Source organism: Lytechinus variegatus, chromosome 1, assembly GCF_018143015.1.
Source record: "Lytechinus variegatus isolate NC3 chromosome 1, Lvar_3.0, whole genome shotgun sequence".
NCBI classification, from domain to species: domain Eukaryota; kingdom Metazoa; phylum Echinodermata; class Echinoidea; order Temnopleuroida; family Toxopneustidae; genus Lytechinus; species Lytechinus variegatus.
Genome location: NC_054740.1, coordinates 4,712,806 through 4,738,693, shown reverse-complemented (window position 1 = coordinate 4,738,693; position 25,888 = coordinate 4,712,806). Strand labels below are relative to the sequence as shown.

Here is a 25,888-nt window from a genome sequence, read left to right as displayed (position 1 = left end):
AGGGGCTGACCATGCACAATATCATAATCGGATGGTCATACGGTTTATCTTTTCACATGATAATCGAAAAAGTGGGGGCTTAACATGCTTAAGCCCCCCTTCCCTGATTCAGTGGCTCCTCACGAAACGGGGCTATATTAGATGCTTTCATCAGGCGTGTCATGCTAACGGTACAATACGCTCATTAAGAATTAAACATGATGTAGTACAGCGCCTCTCAAACGGTGGGCCGCGAGAAGCTGCAGAGGGAGAAAAAATGGGGGGGGGGGGCTGGACCTGGACGACAGCCCGAATATGTTATGTTTGATTGGTCTACGTGGGTCAAACAAAGCTAAAGCATGCTTTGTGAATGTTGCAATATCCATACACATTATGATGGTTTCGATCTAACTTTGATGTGAACCTCATCATGTATGCATATTGTGTAGAATTTGAATTGTACGAAGGTTTAAGAGTTGGCAGATAAATCATGCAAGTAAATGTGTATACAGTGATAAAGCAATTTTCTTTTCTTTTTAACGCCCCCTTTTCCAACTATCTCTATCAAACAGACTAGCCATGAATAAAAACAGACGAGGTGGCGTGTAAAGGGAGAATAGGTGCGCATGCGCGAGGGATGAACATGTAGCAAAACAAAACAATCGCTGGCGTCCTCAACCCGACGACAGTTATCCACTCACTATCAGACTTCTGCTCCGATCGAACAGTCTACAAGTTCATCAGTGTGAATTAGAAAGTAAGAAATTCGCATGCTGTGAAAAAGTGAGTTCTAGTTTTACACATATGTTTTCTTTCGAATTTCAAATTTGATTTCTTTTAATAAATGTTTGAACCCACTTTTCACTGAAATTAGCAGAGAAAACAAATTATTAAATAATAGTTGGTGATCAACATAGTGTCACATCTTGCCAATATGTTAACGATTTTCTCCATATTTTGTTCACAAATTCACTAGTTGCTTTAATCTACAGCCAAACTCGAATTACTAGTTCTTCAGCAACGCTAGTCGACAACATTTTCACCAACAATTCAAACCACACATTCAGTTGTATTATTTTTTGCAGATATTAGTGATCATCTACCCGTTGACTATTCACAAATATATTATCAACAAAAATTTAAAATCGATTATTACTACGATATTAGATTCTTAGAAATGCTTAAGTCTGCTACATGGCAAGTTGATTATGCAAATAATGATATTTATTACATATACGATGACTTCTAATATACATTCAAATCTTTTTATTACGAGTGTTTTCAATTGTTTAAAAGGTAAGGAAATGCAAATTAGACAAATTGTGGTTTGATTCAAATTACGAAAATGTGTAAAAAGGAATATCATTCGTATAAATAAAAATATATTAAATGTCCTTTTTCCATTAACAAAAACTCATAAATATAAATAATTTAGAAACAAATGTAATATGGACATAAAGAATGCAAAAATTTTCTCAAGTTCAATCTTATATGAAACAAACATGGGAATTAATTAATAAAACTATGGGAAGTAAATGTAAATAAACGGAATATCGATGAATTTTTTTTTTTCAAAAACAAGTGCACACCAAGTTAATACCAATAATGCATATAGCATTCCCATTTATTTGAAGGCAGGATAAAAGAGCATTGTACATTAAATACTTTGCTCACGGGCATAGGTGCCGCGGCCGGGGATCGAACCCCGGATTTTCTATGTATAGCCAGGCGCCTTAGACCACTCGGCCGCGGCACCTCCACTAGAAATTGTAGTTGATAATCCATCTTCATCTAGTGATTTTGAAATTGCAAAGGAATTTATGAATTATTTTGTTCATATTGGTCCATCTTTGGCTCAAAATAATAAATATTCAGATTCTCCGAAAAAGTGTTTACGATATCTAGATCGAAATGATAATTCTGCCTTCTTCTTGCCAATCACTCCTTATGAAATAATTAATATTGCAAATCAATTACCATGATTACGAAACCGCTCAAGTCCTGGTTCTGATGATATTGATATATCGATTGTCAAACATGCCATTCATATAATTTGTTACCCGCTATGTATTATTTAAATTGCCTCATGATTTTTACAAACAAGTTAATCAATTATGACAGAAATTAATGTTGTATTATTAGATAACATCCATATTGTTAGATCTATGTCATTGAAATTCTTAGGTGTAATAATCGATATTTAATTATCATGGAATAATTATATTGACAATTTGTACCAAATTTTCTAGAAACATCGGTATATTAAACAAATTCAAATATTATCCCCAGACAATATTATTAATGATTTATAACGCCTTAATATCATCTTACCTCCAATACTGCAATATTGCCCGGGGTCCTTCTACCAATTATGCAATGTCTAGATTATTACGATTACAAAAAAGGCTATTAGAATTATTTTTCATTCCGGTTACCTTACTTACACTAAACCATTATTTTTTTAATTAAAAGTCTTGAACGTATTTGATCTATGCTACTTCAACTTGGCTATTTTCATGTACTTCTATTATAAAAAAAAACAATATTCCTGCATTTCTGATTTCTTTTAATGACGATCTCCATTCATATAACAAACGCAGATCCTCTCATCCCCCCCCCCTCATTTTCCATTCGTATAATGATAATGATAATAAGTTTAATAATAAACATAATCATCTACATACATACATATATATATATATATATATATATATATATATATATATATATATAGCGGAAGAAATTTTCCAAAAGCCTCGTAACACTGGCGGTCATTCATAGTGGTGAGGGTCAATATAGAGGAAAAAATGACTACGAAGTGGTCGTTGCTCCTTGCTTCTCCATTTAATCAAGCTTTCGATCAATGCATGATCTTCCTCAGGACTATAAATATATAAACAAAGTACAAATACAATACAATAATATAATAATACAATATGATGGCCTCTAAAATAATCTAAACATGCTTCACGGTTACTTATAATTAGTAATTATTTTACACTATATAAACAAGAGAACATATATATATATATATACAGAGATTTATTATAAATGTATACATGTGTAGGAGTCAACATATCTGAGGAATTATAAACAAGAGAACATATTATATGATATAAAAGGACTTATTTTGACAAATACCAGATAAAGATATATATTTATAGAAAGAGATATTTATGTAATTATATATAGATTTGTTATAAATGTGCCAACATATCTAAGGAAATGCAGACAGAAAACATGTTATATGATAAGAGACTTATTTTGACAATTGCCGTATAATTGTATATATACAGAGAGAAATATTTATAATAAAAGATTGTATGTGTATAGGAGTCAACATATCTAACAATAGAACATATTATAACAGAGCAAGTGATAGTCGGTTGTAACGAGGTGTGCCTTAAAAAGGTAGTTTCTAAATGCGTTTATAACGCGTGGTATATTATAGTACATTCATGTTTACTACCTCCATGATATAGTGCACCGACCTGTTGTAGACAATATATCAATCTTTTTCTGCACAAGGAATATATGAAGATAATGCAGCAAGGGTCGGTAACTTATCTAAGAAATACAAATTACAGAACATATTATTAGAAAACAAAGTAAATACGGAATAGTACCTGTGAGCGAGGGCAAGGATGTCATGGATGTAGTGTCATGCTTGGGCATCTGTAGTGTAGGTAGTGTGTGGTGCGTGTGTGTGTGATTGAGTGGAGGGATTCAAGGGTTCAGGGGTTACGGGTTATTGGTCAACATTAATGCCTTCCGGGTTAAGGGTGTGTAGTTTTCTGATCCAAAAAGATTCTCTGTGAAGGATGGTCTGGCGGGATTTGTTGTGGATTGTTTCAATGCCCATTATGAGTACGTCGTTAATAGAGTGACCGGGTTGGTTGAAATGGGTTGTGTAGGGGAGAACTATATGATTGGATGAATTGAAGTTGCGTATTTCTGATCGGGTGTTGCTGAATCTTGTGTAAAGGGATGTTTCCGTCTTGCCCACATATTGTTTGTTGCATTTTTTGCATGTTATTAGATAGATGACCCATGTCGATTTGCAGTTTATTCGTGTTGTTATTGGGAATTGTTCCCCGTGATTGCGCTTGAGAATTTTTCCCCCTCTTTGACGTGTATGTGGAGTATGCATTTCCTTGAGTTACATTTATGGAAGCCGGTTTGTCCTGGGTTGTGTTGTTCTTGTTTTGGGTCTCCGGAGAAAACTAATATGTCGCGGAGTGTACGTGCGCGTCTGTATGCAATTATAGGGGGGTCCGGGAATAGTGCTTTGAGATCTTCTGATTGGTGTAAAGTTTGGTGGTGTTCTGATATGATTTTGCGGATGTTGCGTGTGTCGGGACCATACGTGGTTACCAATGGGATGCGTTCAGATGTGGGGCGTTCTTTTTTCTTTAGTAGATTTTCCCGGGGAACATCGCGGGCACGGTCGATTTCATTTTTGGTAAGTATGGGGTCATAGTTCGAATTTTCAAGGTAGGTTTGTAAGTTGTTGAGGTGGTCGTCAGTGGTGTTATCTTGTGAGCAATTTCGTTTTACACGGAGTGCTTGACTGTATGGGATGCTCCGGAATATGTGGGGTGGGTGGCAGGAGGTGGGGCAGAGAAATGTGTATATCTATATATATCTATATATAATTACATAAATATCTCTTTCTATAAATATATATCTTTATCTGGTATTTGTCAAAATAAGTCCTTTTATATCATAATATGTTCTCTTGTTTATAATTCCTCAGATATGTTGACTCCTACACATGTATACATTTATAATAAATCTCTCTCTCTCTCTCTCTATATATATATATATATATATGTATATATATATGTGTGTTCTCTTGTTTATATAGTGTAAAATAATTAATAATTATAAGTAACCGTGAAGCATGTTTAGATTATTTTAGAGGCCATCATATTGTATTATTATATTATTGTATTGTATTTGTACTTTGTTTATATATTTATAGTCCTGAGGAAGATCATGCATTGATCGAAAGCTTGATTAAATGGAGAAGCAAGGAGCAACGACCACTTCGTAGTCATTTTTTCCTCTCTCTCTATATAAATATCATCATACCTATTGAACGTCTGCTACCGGCGGTTTCACGCCCGAACTTGAGGCGATCTTCAGGCGGACTGATAATTATTATTATTTATTTGTGTGGTGTGGCAGGTCAGTTTGACGCTTCGATGGTTTCTGGTTTGGTCTCGTTCGGTGATTGCCCTTTGAAATCATTTCCGACCTTTTTTTAGTGAGTTTCTGTTTGTTATTATGGATACTTTTTCCTCCAGGCAAAGATTGCGCATTGAACGAAACACAACTCTCAAAATATATACTTATGGAATCTGAAGGAAAAGAACATTGAATCTACGCTAACTTGGGACATCAAAAAAGAAGTCAAATTTAAACCAAAGAAAAAGTGGCTAGTGCAATCTTTGCCTGGAGGAAAAAGTTTCCAAATTAACATACAGAAACTCACTAAAAAAAGGTCAAAACTAATTTCAAAGTGTAGACACCGAACGAGACCAAACTGGAAACCACCGAAGCGTCAAATTGACCCGCCACACCACTCAAATTCTCAATAACGTCAGTCTGCCTGAAGATAGCCTTAAGTTTCGGGCGTGAAACCACCAGTAGCAAACGTTCAACAGGTATGATTATTATTATGCTCTGCTATACAGTATATAGCATAACAATCATCTACGCAATATGTGTGTGTGTGGGTGTGTGAGTGTGTGTGTTGAAGGAGGTGCCGTGGCTGAGTGGTCTAGGCGCCTGACTATATACATGGAAAGTCCGGGGTTCGATCCCCGGCCGCGGCACCTATTCCCGTGAGCAAGGCACTTGATCTACAATGCTCTTTTATCCTGCTTTCAAATGAATGGAAATGCTGTATGCATTATTGGTAACTATAGGTGTGCAGTTGGTTAAAAAAAAATGAAAGTTGTTATAATAACAGTTTATTTTTTAACGAAGTCTTAAAGTTAAGTGAACAGAACAGAGAATTATGTGAAGGTAAAATAACAAAAGAAGAATATTTTAAGGTGTTAAAAGAAATGTAATGGAATAAGTCACCTGGAAATGACGGTTTTACCGTAGAATTTAATGATACACTTTGGCCAGTGTTAGGGGATTTGTTGGTAGAAGTATTAAACGAAACATATATAAGAGGGGAATTAACAATTTCTCAAAAACAAGGGACTATCAGTCACAATGATAGAGAAGGAAGGAAAAGATGCTTTGTATATTAAAACTTACAGACCCATTACGTTATTAAATGTAGATTACAAAATATTATCTAAGGTTTTGGCATCAAGGATCAAACAGGTTTTAAAAAAATAATTCACTATGGTCAGGTGAGATACATAAAAGATAGAAATATTGGGGAAGCAGTTCGTCTAATAGAAGATATATTATTTTACTCTAGACATTACTTGGAGCAAGGACAAGGATTTTTGATTGCGGTAGATTTTGAAAAAAGCGTTTGACTCATCAATACTTATTGCGTTTGACGTTTCTCATCAATACTTATTATTTTTTTGGTTTTGGGGAGTCATTCTGTTCTTGGGTGAAAATACTATATAAGAATATAAGTAGTTGTGTTATGAATGGTGGGTATTACACCAGTTACTTTAATGTAGAAAGGGGGGGGGGATCAGACAAGGTGACCCACTTTCGCCCTATTTTGATTGCAATAGAATTACTGGCACATGAAATAAGAAGAGACAAAATAATTAAAGGGATAAGTTTGGGGGAGCATGAAATAAGACAGGTCTTGTTTGCCGATGATATGACAATTTTTTTGAAAGACATGGATTCAATAAAAAGGTTGCATTATATTTTTGAAGAATTTGAAAAGTCAGTGGCTTAAAGGTAAATATGGACAAGACACATTTTATGTACATGGGTAAGAAAAATGGAAAAAAGAAATGACCCTGTGTATGTATTTGGCAAATATGTTAGGGAAGTTAAAATTTTAGGAGTAATATTCTCAGTTGACTTTAGATTAAAAGATGATCTGAACTATAAATAAATATTAAGTAAAATAAAAAAAGCTTTTAGGTTGGTGGAAACAACGAGACTATTATGGGAAAAATACATATGCATTGACAAAGTTAAATTATGTTTCATCCATCCTTGTTGTCCCCTCATGGGTGTATATAGAAATCGAGAAATTATCATTTGATTTTATATGGGGAGGGAAAGATCGTATTAAAAGAAAAATTATGTATCAGAATTATAATTGTGGTGGGGTTAAAATGATAAATTTTGAAATATTTGTTAGAACGCGGCAGCGTATAGTGTGGGTAAAAAGACTTTTGTATGGAGAAAGAAATCTGGGGTGGAAATTATTTTTTGATTATTCCCTAAGTTCAGTTGGAAGGTTAATTTTTCTATGTGATTATGAATTGAAAAAGATAAAAAGTAAGTTGAATATTCCATCTTATTATTTGGAGATGCTAGATGCTTGGCAAGAGATTGATAATTTAAGACATTTCAATGGTTCTAAAAATTCAATCATTTTCAATAATAAGAATATTTGTATAGAAAATAAGATGATATTTGATGAAGATTTATTAGAACGAGGGTTAATTAAGGTTGAACATATCATTGACAATGGACATGTTAAACCAGTCGCATATTTTTTGAACCTTTTGATCTTTTGTTTACAATATGTGAAATATATCATGCAATTCCAAGTGATTGGAGAAATGATTTAGGTTCGATACAATTTTGTGAGATAGACTTAATTAATTATAATATAAACTTGCTTCTGTTGGGGAGGGAAATTAGCTTTAAGGAGGTACCATCAAGAAAAATATATGAATATTTTATTAAAGAATTGCAAAAGTCATATGATTTACAGATAAGAGATGGACAAAATAATTATAATTATACAGAGAAAGAAATTATTGGTGAATGTTTTTTTAGACCAAGAATAACATTATTAATTGGAAGACAGAGGGAATTTCAGTTTAAGCTTCTGCATGGGGCAATTTACACTAAAGTTGATTTGTTTAGATTTGGATTTGTTGAAGATGATCTCTGTGTTCGTACTGTAAACGGGAAACGGAAACATATTCACATATATTTTTGTCTTGCTTAAAGGTCAAACTGATATGGGAAACTTTGATACAGCGATTTGAATTACATGCAGATGAAATAAAGGACTTGAATTGGCAGGATATATTTGTTGGTTTGTCAGGCAATACAAATAGAATAAAAAGTTGTAATACTATTACCTTTATGGTAAAACATGTTTTATTTATATTTAGAAAGGAGGGGGTTTTACCAACCATTGACGATATACATAAACTTATTTTAAAATATAAGGATCAAGAAAAGAAAATAGCTATTAAAATGGGGAAATTAGGGCGGCACTTGCAAAAATGGGAAACAGTAAAATTGTGAAATGGTTAAGTAATTGTAAGTCTTTATTTACTTTCAATATTATGTAATGCTTCTCCCATGAGCTTGTTATATTCAAAATTGTTCATCTAATTGTTTTGTACTTTTAAACATGACTTATTTATGATGAGTGTGAGCAGATCTTCTGGGCAGTGATGTGTTGTGTGTGTGTGTGTGTGTGTGTGTGTATGTGTGTGTGTGTGTGTTAGTGTGTGTTTTGGGGCGGGGGGGGAGGGGGAAGTTGGTCTTTAAGCATTTTTATAATAACTGATTTCATTTTTTTTAAGATTATATATGACTCATGATTTATTAAGTTAGTGAAAAAAAGTGAAAATATGAAGTGTAAAGTATTATATATGATTTGAAATGTTGAATTGAAATGTTATGTAACTTTTTGTTCATGAAATCAGAATAAAAACATTATTCCAAAAAAGTGAAGGTGTGTGTGTGAGGGAGGGTGTGTGTGTGGGTGTGTGAGAGTGAGTGTGTTGGCATGTTTGTATAACTGATTTTTTTTATAACTGATTTCATTGTTTCCCCTTTAAGTTATATATGATTTATGCTGGTATTAAGTTAGTGAAAAATGTCCAAATATGAAATGTAAAATATTATGTGTTTTGAAATGTTAATTTGAAATGTTATATATTTTTGTTCATGGAATCAGAATAAAACAATATGAAAAAAAAAAAAAATGAATGTATGTATACAGCAAAATAATTCTTTTCATTGGTTTATTATTGACTGCTTAATACATCGGGGTAGAACATGAAGAGCATGAAACGTATACCTGATAGCTTTCAAGTTACGTTTAACATGTTTAATGTGCTATATGTTATGTATATAATTGTTAACATCATCATTTTTTTCGGCAGAATATGGCTTTAAAAAGTGGCAAATATGTCGGTTTTGCTTCAGCTGTAATATTCTCTGGAATGATGACGTTCTGGTACATGTATTTCCAACCGACGAGTTCTGGCGTCTCTTCTCTCAGTTCAGGTACCCTTTTCTGTCATGAGCTATCACAGTGCAAGTTCATGTACCCCAACAAAAATGGATTTGATTAAAGGGACAAAGATAAAGCAAGCATAATGCTGAACATTTCATCAAAATAAGGATGTAGCCGTAATATAAAAATATGTTGCAGTGTTGCTTACTTTTACACAAACCAGTTATATGCACAACGCTATTATATCCAAAAGAGAAAGTCCATGACGTCATTCACTATTTATTTTGTATTTTACTGTACAGTAATGACATATCGATTTTCTCCATTTTTGCACATAACTTATAAGGATGCCTATTTGTGAATTTAATCGGTTGAATCAAAGAATCTCACATATTCATTGAAGATTCAAACCATGTTTCCATTTTCCTAAACTCTTAGCGCCCTTTTATACGGTAAAATATCGTAATTTGAGTGATGATTAAAGTGAAAAATAAGGCTAATGACGAATATTTAGCACGTGTGAAACAAAACTAGAACATGATTAGAATAACGATCGCTAATCACAGTCACGATTATAATCATGATAATAGCAATCATTATTACAATGATGATTCAAGATTCACATGTGAAAAGGCACTTATATATACAGAAGATATATAAAAGTAGCCTTGCAAAATGTTTAATCGAGATTGTTATACGTTTAATTATTGAATTAAACAATAAAGGAAAAATATAAGAACACGGCCGGGCTGCCGAGGATTTAAGATAAAGAATAGGATGGCGTATTGTATGGAATCTCTAACAGCTTGCTAAATTTCATTCAATAACCATGATAATGGTCGCAATCGGAACAAAAAAATTACTGAATTTCGAGAGGTTGACCTGACTCCTGAGATGCCGCCGAAGCAGTGCCTTTAAGTCCCAAGCCAATAGCTGGACATACCACTTTGATTGCATAATATTGTCAGACTTTAGCTTTATATGGATACCAATTTCAAGACAGGTATCTCTCCGTTCAACTGAGTATGTTAAGGCGAATGGAAATTGAAACAGCGTAACAACATCACCTTTTTTGTAAGGCGAATTCAAGACGCATTTACAAACCATACCTTTTTTACAGTTTCTAATAGAGGTATCACATTGCGTACAGCAGAGAGAATCAGGAATTCGACAATTCAACACATGACCTGGATTGAGAAGCCAACGACGCCTGATTTTCGCCTGGAAAACAAATGTACCCCGAAGGACCTTTTCAAACTAGGAAAACCGGTAAGAACTCCCTCACATCCATTGACCCGTTAAATTAGAGACGATTTGATTTCCTTTTAATGCACATTCCCCATTAAAAAAAAACCCAACTAGTTAACTCGTACTTGGTTTCCAACGGGTTTCCAAGACTTTGCTCATGTCCACTTGGTGAGATATCGTATCTCCGCACATTTGTATGAGTATAGGAACTTAAGAAGATAACTATGCGTTGTACAATATGGTTTTTGACGTAATCTATCTAATCTATAAGAATAACATCTATTATATGTTTGATTTAATACCTCGTGCCCACTGTCGCGTGATCCAGTGCGAACACTACAGTGCGTATAAAAAAACGGGACAGATTTGAAAAGTCTATAAAATTTTTGTTCCAAATTATGATGTCTATATTTTGGTGTTAATAGGTGCTCTAAGGTCTTATCTTTCAAATTCTATTTAAAAAAATTCGTTTCGTTCATGCTTGAGCGAACACAGAATGTTTTTGTCCGGGGTTAAAAAGGAGGCTTGCGCCAAAATGGCATAAAATTATAAATATGATGATCGGACTTCTTGCTAATTAGCAGACTTCCTCTTATCCTTTTCATTATCTTTGCTATAATTTTCAAATCATGCGGTCAAAATTCATTTTCAGATCTATTTATTTACTTAAATTGTTCTGTTGTTGTTTCTTTTTAATATGCTCTCTGTTAGCTTTGAATATTCCTTCTTCAAGCTAAAACAATTTTCAACCGAAGTATGGGAGAGCGTGGATTTTTTTTCAAATCCTTTCATTGTGTGCTACAAAGGTTATGGTCCCTTTTGAACAGTGCCACACAGAAGGGCGGGGGCTCGGGATGCCCCCCCCCCCAAAAAAAAAAAAAAAAATTATGACAAAGAAAAAAAGTGGACAGGAAATGAAAGGAAAGAATATCATGTCAAAATATATCACAAAATTTGATATTACAATAAAAAAATCTAGGAATATTGCGTGCTCACTTCGCTCGCTCACAACTTTTTAATACATTTTACCCGATCTGCCATATCTAGCTCCTTCACTATTGACTCAATACACCACTATCATTGAAAGACATGAATCCCTTTTTGTGTTTCCTGTCAAGAAATTTAACGTGGTCAAAGAATCAAAGACCCCTTGAAAAATAAATTCATGTCTTTTAAAGGTACATAACATAATTTGTTTCATACAATAAAAGGATTTGAATAATCACAATGTTTTCCAATTAATAATGCAAATCTTGCTTGGGTTGACAAAAGAATATTCTTTTCTCAGTTACTTATGAAGGAAAATTAAAAGGTAAGAGAAGTTTAAATGAAAAAAACAAAATAATTCAAGTGATAATTCAAGTAAATAAATGAATAAATTTGTAAATAATATTTGACAGCATAATTCGAAAATTGTGGCACAAATAATAAAAAGGTCCAGACGAACTCTCCTGATTAGCAAGAAGTCTGATCATCATATTACTTATATTCTGCAATTCTGCATGGCGCAAGCCTGTTTTTGAACCCCCAACAAAAACGTCCTGTGTTCGCTCAAGCATGAACAAAATTCATTTTTTTAATTGCATTTCAAAGATAAGACCTTAGAGCACCTATTAGAACCAACATATAGACATCATAATTTGAAACAAAAATTTTATAGACTTCAAATCTGTCCCGTTTTTTTTTGATACGCACTGTATACGATTCTGAACCATTCAATATTTTTTCTACGATCAATACGAATGCCTTGAATGATCTGATACGATTACGTACTGATCCGATCATTACGGTGACTACACCTTTTAGACCACCGTTTTCAATCGTGGCGCGAATCCAGTGCATGTGAAGTGGTTATTACTACTTTAAAGTTTTTGCTCGATCACTTTTTGGGGGCCACAGATGCTTTTCACTCATTACGCTTACTGCGCAGCATAATGGTTCAAAGAATTGATATAAACCGTTTCTCTGATATCAATATGTAGTTCCCACTGTCAGGATTTGAGCCACGATTGAAATCATGATCTCAATCGTGGAGTAATCATTTAGCGCAATTAGTGATCACATTCGATCCCAGTCCTCGTTATTTCGTCGTATCCGACCATTACATGCACGTACCCCCCCGTAACAGATAGTCCTAAATCAAGTATTCTGATCGTGACGTTCGTATCAGGTATTTAGGCCTACCTAACCGCGTACTCAATCGGCACAATCCCATCGGAATGTATTCGATCAAATCTGAGCGAGAAAGTAGTCCAGGATAGGCCCCATAGAAACTTGACCAAACCTTGTTTTTTTATATATACAATATTTTTTGATGGTTTCTTGTCAATTCGAGGGTGCTGATTCCGAATCTGGATGATGCCACTCGTGTAACCTTGAGCATTTTCCGCAAATTGGCAAAATCCAATATGGCCGCCAAAATATGCAAATTACCCATGAAAATCCTAAAATTGTCCGCACATTGGCTATGACATGCATGAAATCGTGTTGCAGGGGTGAAATACTCTCTGAAAAAAATAATTTTTGACAAAATATTTATTTTCCTGATATTCAAAATGGCCGCCATAGGCCATTGTATACTCTATTATGTACAATATGAATAGGGAAAACTAATTTTCACAAAAAGTAGCACTAAACCGCAAAAAATCGCGATGTATGAACGAAGTAATATATGCAAATCATCATTACTAACGAGATATATCACTTATTATCTCATATATGGGGATATTGCTGTATTTTGATGTCTAAAATAGCCGACACTGGCCCAAAGAGATGTAAAATGGCAATGGCTGGGGCCAAAAAATGACAAGAGTGAGGACTAAAATGCATATTATTAAGATAAACAAGTGGAATGCTGACTAAAAGCATCATTGCCATCATTGCCATTAATATGCCATTTATGTGATAAATGCTGTATTTTGACATTCAAAATGACCGCCACCCATATAGGCCCTATATTTATCATGTACAATGCGAATGGACGAACTAATTTTCACAAGAGTGAGAATCATAAATGCATATAACTGTGATATACGATTAAAAATATTGTAAAAAAATTATTTCTAACTAAATACATCACATATTGGTCGTGGAGGTAATGAATGCTGTACTTTGAAATGCAAAATGGCTGCCATAGGTCCTAAAAGTATTGTGTACATTGTAACATGGGACAAATTTTGACATAATTTGGCTTTTCTTGACTCTAAATATTATACATAATTGTGAATTGTGAATTGTGAAAGGGTGAAATATTGTCTAAAACCATGTTTTCTACCGAGATATATTATATCATGTGTAATTAAGTTGATAAACGCTGCATTTTTAAATTGAAAATAGCCACCATAGGCCCTTATCGTAGAATATACAATTTGAGTGGAGATAAACAATGTTCACAAAATGGGCATATGGCAGCCATTTCGAATGCTGAAATACAGTTTTTATCACCTTAATTACCTAAGATATGATATATTCTGTTAGAAATCATGTTTTCAGACAATATTCCACTCATACATCACCATATGGCCAAGCAAAGCCAAATTCTGTTGATATAATTTGTTCCCATTCACATTGTGCATAATACCATAAGGGCCTGTAGCAGCCATTTTGACTCTGCAATAAGAGTATTTATCACCTAACTGGCAGAATAAATGATATATCTTTATAGAAATTTTGCTTTCAGACAATATTTTACTCATAGATCACCATTTATGGTGCTCACTCCTGTGAATATTGGTTTCCCACTTTGCATTATACATAATACTGTTAATGTCTATGGCGGCCATTTTGAAAGTCAAAGTACAGTATTTAACACAAACTTGAAACCTGAATGATGAATTTCGTTAGAAAATATGTTTTAGACAGTATCCCATTAATTTATCACATTTATGTGCATTTTAGTGCTCTCTCTTTTGATTTCTTTGCTACTCTTTCTCATTGTGCATAATACTTTTAGGGCCTTTGGCAGCCATTTTGAATATCAAAATAAAACATTCATCACATACATGGCATATTAATGATATATTTCGTTAACAATTATGTTTTTAGTCAGTATTCCACTCGTTCAATCTTAATAATATGCATTTTATTGATCACTCTTGTGACTTTTTTGGCCCCCATTGCCATTGTATGCAATACTGTTTGGGCCAGTAGCGGCTATTTTAGATATCAAAAAAACAGAAATGTTCCCAAATATGACATAATAAATAATATATCTCGTAAGTAATGATGATTTGCATATATTACTTCGTTTATACATCGCGATTTTTTGCACTTTAGTGCTAATTTTTGTGAAAATTAGTTTTCCCTATTCATATTGTACATAATAGAGTATACAAGGGCCTTTGGCGGCCATTTTGAATATCAGAAAAATAAATATTTTGTCAAAAGTTTTTTTTTCAGAGAGTATTTCACTCCTGCCACACAATTTTATGCATTTCATAGCCAATGTGTGGACAGTTTAGGATTTTCATGGGTAATTTGCATATTTTGGCGGCCATATTGGATTTTGCCAATTTGCGGAAAATGCTCAAGGTTACACGAGTGGCATCATTCAGATTCGGAATCAGCACCCTCGAATTGACAAGAAACCATCAAAAAATATTGTATATATAAAAAAACAAGGTTATGCCTCTTCTATCCTGGACTAAAGCGATTGTGGCACCTGAAAATGACCAATCGTGACCATATCCTATTCAGGCGCGTAAAAATCGTATCCATTGGTATTACATCGAATCTCAACGTGAAATTTCAGATACGTTAACAAAAATTATGCGATGAGTTACGAAAGAACATACGCGGCGTTCGTATAGCGCGAATCGTGACAATGGGAACTGTGTATAAATAAATGTAAAGATCGGAAAATTGTATTCCCTCAGCAAATTGTGAGCTCTAAACAAAGTTATAAGTTCAATGTCTTTATTTCCATATCAGTAAAAAATCAAATTCATATTTACAACACATAACATTATAAAAGCATTTCTAGTCATTAAATATTTACGTACATAAAGAGAGTAGAAAAAAATGCATTTCATAATTCATGTACAATGATATAGTAGATGAGGAAAAAGGGGGAACTAAAAAGCGAAGCTTGTGGGTTAAATGTTCCCCCCCCCCCTTGAATATGCTTGCTTTCTATTTACTTTCAGGGATTTTTTGAGAATTTACCGAAAATTGTAATCCCTTTCCTACAATATTATACAGATTATGTGGATCCGAATCACTGATAGGTCACGTGATATTTCATTGTTGCATTCAAGGTTCTGATGTCACCTCGGTGAATAGAATTTATTATATTCAGTTTCTGGGCAGACAAAATTACGCTGGATTTAGTCTGACAAGCTTTTTACAGCGATTAGTATTTCAAGGAATAAATTCCTGCCAGGTACCGATTCAACGTGTTCAACCAAATCACTTAAATATGCTTGCTTTCTATTTACTTTCAGGGATTTTTTGAGAATTTACCGAATGAATTTCTCCCGGGTTATAAAGGCCCGTGTTTTGAAATTAAAAAAGAAGGCAGGGAGGTGCTGCGCTGCCTGCCTCATTTCTATGTTATTGGAGTTACGAAGTGTGGAACTACTGAGATGTGGGCTAAACTGAGGTTACATCCTCAAGTCTCCGTGTCTGGTGTTGTCAAGGAATCCGATTGGTGGTCGTGCAAGAGAACCCGTAAGTCATCTTTGTTTTTAGTTCTTAACTACTCTGATGAAAATTATATTTATATGTTACAAAATTATCTCCAAATATGTGATTACGGATTTTGTAGGTTTCCCTTTTGTCTAACATACTTTCTTCCCAGTTTACCCGCATCGTTGCCCGACTCATCAGGCTCCCTTCTCCCCAAAGTAAATAATAATAATACAACAGGAAGAAAATAAATATATTTTTTAAAGAAGATTAACATTAGAATAAGATTTGAAGTTAAAAGCAAATGAAAATAAAAAAAATGAATGAGTATATAAATACATAAATAAATAAATAATAAATTAATATGGAATGAATTAGAAGAGTTATAAAGGAGAAAGATCTAAATCGCCCACCTTTGGCCAATTTCATTTAGCTCAACATCATAAATGCTTCAAAGAAGACCATATTTAGTTCAAAGGAATGCATGAAGTACCAAAAACGGAATATGTTTAAGAACAAATCGAATAAAGCAAGCATGACTCGAAAAAATTGTGGAAGATCTGATAGGTCTAGGTCTAAAGTAAAGAACATTGTGATAAAAAACATGTCCAAAGTGAATTCAGTCACGATAAGACTGAAATTTCAAATGAGTTTAATCGTTATTTTATGAATGCGGCCGACAAGTTAGTTTGTAATTTTCCAGTAAAATACATACAAATTTCATGCAGAAATTGACCAATTTCAAAGGTTTTATGAAGAAAAGGCCGGGTATTTTATAAGTAGTTTTCATTTTCCCCTGTTACAGAAAATTTGTTTTAGATGAACTAAACAAGTTGAAAATATCAAAAAGTACTTGTCTAGATATGACATCTGCAATATTTTCAAAAGATGGGGAAAGAAATTTGTACAAACCTTGGAATTTATATAAATAATTTATTTCTTATGTCTTCTGCCTGAAATTCGCTGCAAAAGTTACCCCGCTATACATAAATAGAGAGATAAAATTGACGTAGGTAATTATAGGCCTATAAGTGTAGGGACGAAATTTTTTGAAAAGTCTGTTCATGCTCGAGGGGACAAATACTATCAAGAAACCAAGCTAATATACAAATTTCAGTCCAGCTTTCGTAACGGATGTTCCACTAAAACTTGTTTAATCTAACTGGAATGAAAATTCACATGGGCGCATGGTATATGAATGGTTCTCTTAGACTTTGTACTGCAGATCATAACATACTTTTAAAGAAATTATTAATGATGGGCTTAGGTTTAGACTGCATGTGTGACATGGTTTAGATATTTCATCAAATCGTCATCAAGTTGTTACCATGCAGACGGTTCTTTCTGATTCACTGCCTATTCAATGCGGAGTCGCTCAACGAAGCGTTTTCGGCTCCATTCTTTTTATGTCTTACGTCAATGATATATGTGCTTGTATTAATTAATCTGAATTAATTTTATATACTGATGATAGTGTCTTGCTATTATCAGATACAAATACAAAGATAATTGATAAAAAAACGCTAATTGCAGATGTGGCGGATTGCATCGAATTGATGTGTGACAACATGGACAACAAGCTTAGTTTACATGTTGGGAAAACGGAAAGCATTTTATTTTTTGTCGAAACGATTTCAAGCTTTCATATTCAGGTAACTGACAGAAAAGATTCAGTAAAATGTATGGAAATTAATTTAACGAGTGACCACTCATGGACGGGGTAGGTAGACACAATCGCAAAAAAGTAAATTCAAGCTTAAAATTATTGTATAGATATCGAACATGTTTGAATATGAAGTCTAGGCTATTTTATGCTTTGCTTTATACCATAGGCGGATACAGGGGCCCGTTGGGCTAACCACGGAGCAAAAAAATAGGGGGGGGGGGAAGAAAGGAAGGCGAAATAGGGGAAGAAAAAAAAAGAAAAATATAACGTAGATTACTGTTTGTTTCAGGTTTTGCAAATTATTTGATTGATGGTTATGTCATATTTACTATGTTCCAGTACTTGTCGTAGATTATGCACTTTGTTTTTAAAATATATCAATGTTTTATACTATCAATAGAACCACACTGGAAATAAGCCTTTCGGATTTCATGGATTATCATGTCAAGGTATTCTTTGAATTCATTGTATCCCATATTACCTGTGATATTCTTGACGAATAAAATAAATAAATCAACCAACCAACCAATGCATATATCATTCTGAATACTTTAGGTTCAGTGCCATTCTCAACTTACCTGGATTCAAGATCAGCGAATATGGTAGAACGGTTTCAACAAAATGACTCCCTGAAAAATTGGCTTGTTACAGGTAAGGTGTATCCCCCTTGTTTCTAAACCATGCAATGCTGGATAAGACCAGGGGTGGTGGTTTCAAAAAGATTAGTGTGACTAAAAGTTGCAATTAAATTCCCAGTTGCGTTTGATATATCAAGAGCATCACCGTCGTAACACGTCCATCTCCCGCCGAAAATATTGGATTTTCTTCTCTGGTCACTACACAAGTCCTGTCAAGTGGAGGGTACAAGATCTGACTTTTGGGTTAAAAGACACTGTCTTTGGCAGTGATCTGGAAGGAGGGGGTAAACTAAAAGTTAGTGCATCATCTGACCCCCCTAACAATCGCAGGCAGTGTCTCCATTGATCGCAGTTGTAGCCCCATTTGTGCACGCACAAGGATTTTGCACTGTCCTGTTCAAGACCGCAGGCGATTAGGAAATAGCCAGTTTGGCCATTCCTCACTTGAACCTGGGGGAGTAATTCGCAAGGTATTATGAGAGCTTGTGCGTCACAGACTGGAGGTGGTTTGACCTTAAGTAGAGCCACCGAGGGATTCAGTCGAGTGAACAGTGAAGGAAGCTATACACGTCTTGATTTCACAAAATCTCTCTTTTTTACAGGTTCATAGTTAAAGAGTGGATGAAGAAGGTTATCTCCCTGCTTGATGTGCTTACACGTCTCTGATGTGTGGAGTGGCAATACCGAACAGCCGGCAAAAATATTCTACTCTTGTTTGTCGCAGACAGCCAGTAATTGCTGCAAGGCAGCATTCAGGGTTGGATCTATCTTTGGTGCTTGGGATGACCTACACCAGACAATTAAGGGCTGCATACTCAGCAGTTGAGTAGCATAGTGTAAGAGCTGGCGCACGGATGGTTTTCATGGTTTTGGCATCTGTTCCCCATATCGTGTTGGCAAGCTTAATTCTTGAGGATGCTGTTCTTTACTCCAATTTTAGCCTTTGTCTTTGCGGCATGTTCTTTCTTTGTAAGGAAACGTTCGAGGTGAAGACGAGGTAGATTGTCTTCATGTTGTGTTCCAACCATTTTCCATACCATCCGACCTTCAGTTTCCGGTCTGCATGTCTGTTCTTGAAGATGGAAAACACTGAGTTTGGTTTTCTCTTGATTTGCAGCGTAGTAAAGAGTCAGGCCTGCCAGAGCATCGCTAACTGCTTTTTTCACCTCTTCGAAAGACTGCTTCTGCGGGGCAATGCAAAGATCATCATCATACAGGGAGCTTTCAGTACTTGCATTCATGCAGATGTTCAAGAGGAGTGGGACGAGGACGCTTCCTTGTTGGACACCATTTTTTTGCCTCCGTCGTCTGCTGCTGGAACCACCAAGATTCACAAAAAAACTTCGGTTTCCCGTAAGGATTCGACGATTTATACTGTCATCAGTTGCACAGAGGTCGGTCAACGAAGGTTGCCCCAGTTATCGGCCCTTTCTCAAATCCGTCTTCAATATACTGTGTCAGATTCAGCGGTTGACTAGTACAAGGCTTTCCTGGCCTGAATCCTGCCTGTTCTTTCGCACTTTTTGCTCGCATTATTCATGTAGGAAGATCCCCTATTACTCATTTTTTTCATGATTTACAAATCATGAATAGAGTGTCCCGGTTTTAGGTCTAGATCTCGATTTTTTCCGCTCGCGCTTCGCGCTCGCATCAATTGTTTAGTTATATAGGTATCCTGTTTACGATTACATAAAATTTATCAAAATTTTCCATTCTTTATGTAGAAATGTCAAAAAATTTCAGCTCGCGCTTCGCGCTCGCATTATTTGATTGTTGGAATATCTTACGTCTTCATGGCTAAATGCAAGCAGTCCTTAACAGGTACCCCTTCGATCAGTTCAAAACGTATATAAAAATTTTCTGCTCGCGCTTTGCGCTCGCATTATTAATGTAAGGATGACCCCCAATTACTTATCCTTTTCATGGTTTACATAACATGAATAGAGTGTTGTTATAAAAAAGTGCTTAGAATTTCCATTCTTTAGGTAAAAATGTCAAAAAATTTCAGCTCGCGCTTCGCGCTCGCATTTGATTTTTAAAAATAAATATGTAACGTCTATATGGCTAACTGCATGCAGTCTTTAACAGGTACCTTTGTCATCAGTTCATTTCTGCTCAGGCATCGCGTTCGTTATAATTATTTAGTTGCATACACATCTTTTTCAGGATAACAAACATTGCGCAGAATGTTCAAATTTTATAAAAAAATACATAAGATTTCCAAAAAACATTTAGCTCGCGCTTCGCGCTCGCATTATATATATAAGGATTTATGATATAATATATTTACATTTATTCTTAAAGAGAAATTCCAGTAGTTGCAGTAAACACTGATTTCATGAGAAAGTCTGTAAAACAAGGCTTAATTATCAGTATATCATCGAGGATCTAGATCTGGTACAGTTACATTAACTGAACTTTGTGAAATCTTGAAATCTACGCTGAAAAATGTTCACACCGAAGATCCCCAACACAGATAAGCGCACGTGGGACAATGTATAATTATTGCTTAGGGCGTCGGGCCCGATGCCCTACCCGATTCCTGTGCTTATTTGCTGATTTCTCAGCAATTACACAATTTCTTCCAGAATTCTTTGGCACATGCGTTTTATTTATACAAACAGACACTTTGGTGGTCATTTCATTGGATTCTGTACGAACTCATTTTGATATCGTTACCAAAACTAGCATTTACCTTTAAGAATAAACGTAAGAAGTGACTATTGGGACTACCCATTCACAAGAAACAAAAAATCATCTTCAAGCGGCTGATCGGAAAAAAATATGGCTGAAAAAAAGTTCTGCCCCCCCCCCCATTGGCGAAGGCTGGATCCAACCCTGCAAGGTACAGGACGACACTTTTTTTTTATTCTCTGAATTACGACAAAGGCTGTATTGTCATTTACGGGTTTTTGACAAAGGATTATCCGTGTTATAGAAAGCGTGGTGATTATGCGTAGTGATTGCAAAAATTGCCGATATATTAACGTCAAGGCCCTATATAAACACGTGTGATAACGCCCTCTTTGCCCCTTAACCCGGTCACCACACGGGCGTATTAAGCGTAACAAGGCATAGACACTTAGGCACTTATTAAACAAAGAGGGTCTCCAATAGACAAGACATCATAGGCAGCACATTGATTCAGACCCCCGGAGGGGCCACTTCCATTGACGAGTGGATACCATGCGCGAACACGGGCTGGAAATGCACCCCTTAACAAGCATGACAAGTATTGGCTTGTGAAACCCTACCCTTAACAAGTATTGAAAACAAATTGGCAAGTATTCCCTAAAATGAACCCCTAAACAAGTACAGCGATACTTTATTGTTATGTCATGGGTCCGTCGGTCGTCGGTTTTACTTTGACACACCATTATTTTGATTTAGTACGGCCCCATCTTCCACACCTCGCGCAAACATGGCAAATCAGACTCTAAACAGGGCAAAAAGAACATCCTTTATAAAACATTTTTATTTTGTTTTATCATTTCCGCATATTTGACCCTAAACACGTATATTTTTCCGAGTATAATAGATACCCTTTTTTTAATATTTATTTTGTTTTTGACACCCTTATCACGTTACGTACGTAACGTGCCCTATCTTGAAAAAGACATCCTTTTTACGTGTTTTTTTTGGTCGCGCATGGTATCCACTCGTCAATGTAAGTGCCCCCCCCCCCCGGGTTCAGACCCTTAAATCGAGTTTGCAAAGCAGACTACAGAGCTGCCGCCAAAGATCTAACACAGCTCTTCGTCTTTTTGAGAAGGATACTACCCTTTGCAGGCTAGATGACTTTGTGGCAATGCATGACATTGTTCAATTTTTTTCGATATACACGATGTTTTATTATTGCTTTATCATCAATTTGAAGGTGATGAATCCAAGTCTGAGTGATGCAACAATGTGGTCACCAATGGAAATAAAATAAATTAATAATGCACATAATATTGACGGTGAAGTGCCTGTAGTTTCGACACTGGAATGAAACCTCTGAAAACATGATTTTGGAAAAAAAAATCTTCATTTTCGTAATATTCAAAATTGCCACCACAGACCCCTGCAGCCCGCGGTACTGTTTTGAAAGTGGGGGTTGAGCCGAAAGTGTGGAGGGCTGACCATGATAAAGAAAAATCATAATCAGATGGTAATATTTACGTTTTTGTACACGGTTTTGGAGCCCCCGCAGCCCCCCCCCATCCCCCGTTTCCACTGCCCCTTTCCTTTATTCCATATAAAGTTGAATATGAATGGAGGAAAATAACTTTCACAAGAGTAAGAAACATAAAATTCATAAAATCGTAATCTATGGGTAAAATGTTGTCTGGAAACAGTTTTTCTAACAAATTTCTTTTGTCATGCTGAATTTTAAGATTCAACATATATTGGACGCCATGTAAATACGGTATAGGGCTACGTCCAATTTGAATGAGATCAAATTATTTTGACAGAATTTGGCTTTGCTTGAGTATAAAACACATGATTACTGGAATGTATGTGTAAAGTATTGTCTGGCAACATGGTATCTAACGCGATATATCATTTTGTTTGCCATGTAGGTGATACATGCTCTTTTTCAAAATTCAGACTGGCCGCAGTAGACCCTACAGTACAGTGGCAGTGCGAATGGGAAGACTAATTTTCACGAAAATGAACAAATTACAATCTATGAGTAACTATTAAGCGTGATTTATAACAAATTTTATCGTTCCTTTTGCCATGTACTGCATTTTGAAAATGCCCATAAAGTATGTACCATGTGAATGGGGACAGATAATCTTTTTTTTTTTTTTTACAGAATATTGATTTGCTTGACTATAAAGTGAATATAATTGTGTTGTATCATCATAAATTGTTATATTTATCATTATCATTATTATTATTATCATTATTACTACTATTACTCTTATCATTATTATCATTATTATTATTATTACTATTATCGTTATTATCATCTTCATTATTATTATTATCGTTATTATTATTATGATCAGCGGCATCATTACAATAATATTGTTGCACTTTATGCATTTATTTCAGCTGATGGATCTCCGACAACTGTCTATGAATTTGATAACTGGAGAAGGTTCTACGGCGAGAATTATGATGGTCCGAAATGTACTGCAGCGGACGTCCTTTTTGCGGCACACCCAAAGGCAAAGCTCATCGTAACTCTTCGAGACCCGGTCTCAAGGTCGGTTGAAGCTAAACTAGGAAAAAAAGACAGTGTGTCCACCATTGTGTAGCACAAGGCTACACAATGGTAGACATAATGGTAGACACACAATGGTACACACTTTCACCGCTTTATATGTGAGAATCACATTTTCACTTAGTCCACTGTGCGAACTCACTGTGAACTTTTATTTTGTAGAGGCGTCCACATGATTAAGTTATCTTAAAGGGGTACTCCAGGCTGAAAATACTATGATTTGTACAGATAAAGAATAACAAGACAAACAAAGTACTAAAAGTTTTAACAAAATTGGACAAAAGTGGAATAATAAAGTTATGACATTTAAAAAATTTGCATTATTTTGGTGAAACAGTTCTAGGCATGCATGTGGCTTCATGAATATTCTGAGCAAGCTCATCAAGTCATATATCCACACTTGTTTTCTTGTATTTTATTACATGAAATTATATCTATTCAAATTTGTCCTCCAAGATCTAATAATTCGATTTAATGTATTATAAAGGCCTATATTCATTGCTGAAATTATTTCATGAAGGAAGACAGACAGGTCATAAATTCATGTATGAAAAAATATGAAATCATTATGTCTTCAATTTTATGGATCCAGAGGAATTTGTTTTAGCATCGATAAAAAGTTATTTATAAAATAGAAAACAATTTGTTTGGTATTAATTCTAGTTTGTTAACACTAGACACATGTGTTCCGCAGGGATCCATTTTGGGCCCTTTTTTCTATTACATGTTAACGATATATATGCAATATGCAAGCACTAAGTTTTGTCCAATCATATTCACAAACGACAATAATGTTTTTGTATCTGGCAAAAACATAATTGAAATAAGAAATATAATCACTTCTAAAATACCAAAATTAGACCTGTGGTTTTTGCTACCAAATTATTTGTAAATTCTAAAAAGAAATATATTCAGAAAAAAAAAATAAGCTATCTGCACAAATTTGTGCCGTACAATTAACAATCTCCATATACAATAGGTTTCAAATACCACATTTCTTGGCGTGACAATTGATGAAAATCTTACTTGGGCTCCTCACATTAATATCATCCTGCGGAATCTCGTGTGCAGTTGGTGTATCATACAGAATATGACATTTAATTCCTTTGAAAATATTATACAAATAGCGAATAGGCATGAGTGCGATGGTGCGCGATTTCGCATTCGGTGAAAGAAAGAAACGCTCTATTCAACGAGGCGTTAGCCGAGTTGAATAGAGCGTTTCTTTCTTTCACCGAATGCGAAATCTCGCACCATTGCACGAATAAGAATATTCGCTATTAGTGTTGTACAACGCCTCGGAATCTAGCGAAAGTATGAAAAAAAAACAAGAGTTTTTCCCTCCAGTAATCTATGAAAAGGGAGCAAAAATATTGAAAGCAAAAAGCAAAATCCCACAAGGCGGGCCCACAAGCGCACATGATCTTGGACAGCATTGCGCATTTAGCCAGCGGGCTGTACGCGCATTGTCACCTTACTAGTATTCAATGTTGTACAACGCCTACTTAGCTTGTTGTACGCGATCAAATGGGAGGCTGAATGTCACACATTCGTACCGTTGCACACAAGACGTACCATCCAAAATGTACCATTGCACGTACGGCTTTAGGAGGTGACGTCACAATGCGATTTCATTGAATAAGATGACAATGCGCGTAAAACCAGCTGGCTAAATGCGCAATGCTGTCCAAGATCATGTGCGCTTGTGGGCCCAGCTTGTGGGATTTTGCTTTTCGCTTTCAATATTTTTGCTCCTTTTTCATAGATAACTGGAGGGAAAAACTCTTCTTTTTTCATATTTTCGGTAGATTCCGAGGCGTTGTACAACACAAATAGCGAATATTCTTATTCGTGCAATGGTGCGAGATTTCGCATTCGGTGAAAGAAAGAAACGCTCTATTCAACTCGGCTAACGCCTCGTTGAATAGAGCAACTTTCTTTCACCTCATGCGAAATCTCGCACCATCGCACTCATGCCTATTCGCTATTTGTATAAAATCGCATTGCGACGTCACCTCCTAAAGCCGTGCAATGGTACATTTTGGATGGTACGTCTTGTGTGTGCAACGGTACGAATGTGTGACATTCAGCCTCCCATTTGATCGCGTACAACAAGCTAAGTAGGCGTTGTACAATACTCAATA

At 35.2% G+C, this 25,888-nt stretch overlaps 1 protein-coding gene across 1 annotated transcript; it reads left to right on the top strand.

The window, feature by feature from the left end:
* Nucleotides 1–575: 575 nt before the first annotated feature.
* On the top strand, nucleotides 576–24,586 carry LOC121410925 (carbohydrate sulfotransferase 15-like). Its single transcript, XM_041603355.1, has 6 exons — nucleotides 576–762; nucleotides 9,279–9,402; nucleotides 10,473–10,621; nucleotides 16,042–16,267; nucleotides 18,447–18,542; nucleotides 23,573–24,586. Exons 2-6 carry the CDS (start codon nucleotides 9,282–9,284, stop codon nucleotides 23,776–23,778), a joined length of 798 nt encoding a protein of 265 aa, XP_041459289.1. The 5' UTR covers nucleotides 576–762; nucleotides 9,279–9,281; the 3' UTR covers nucleotides 23,779–24,586.
* Nucleotides 24,587–25,888: the final 1,302 nt, after the last annotated feature.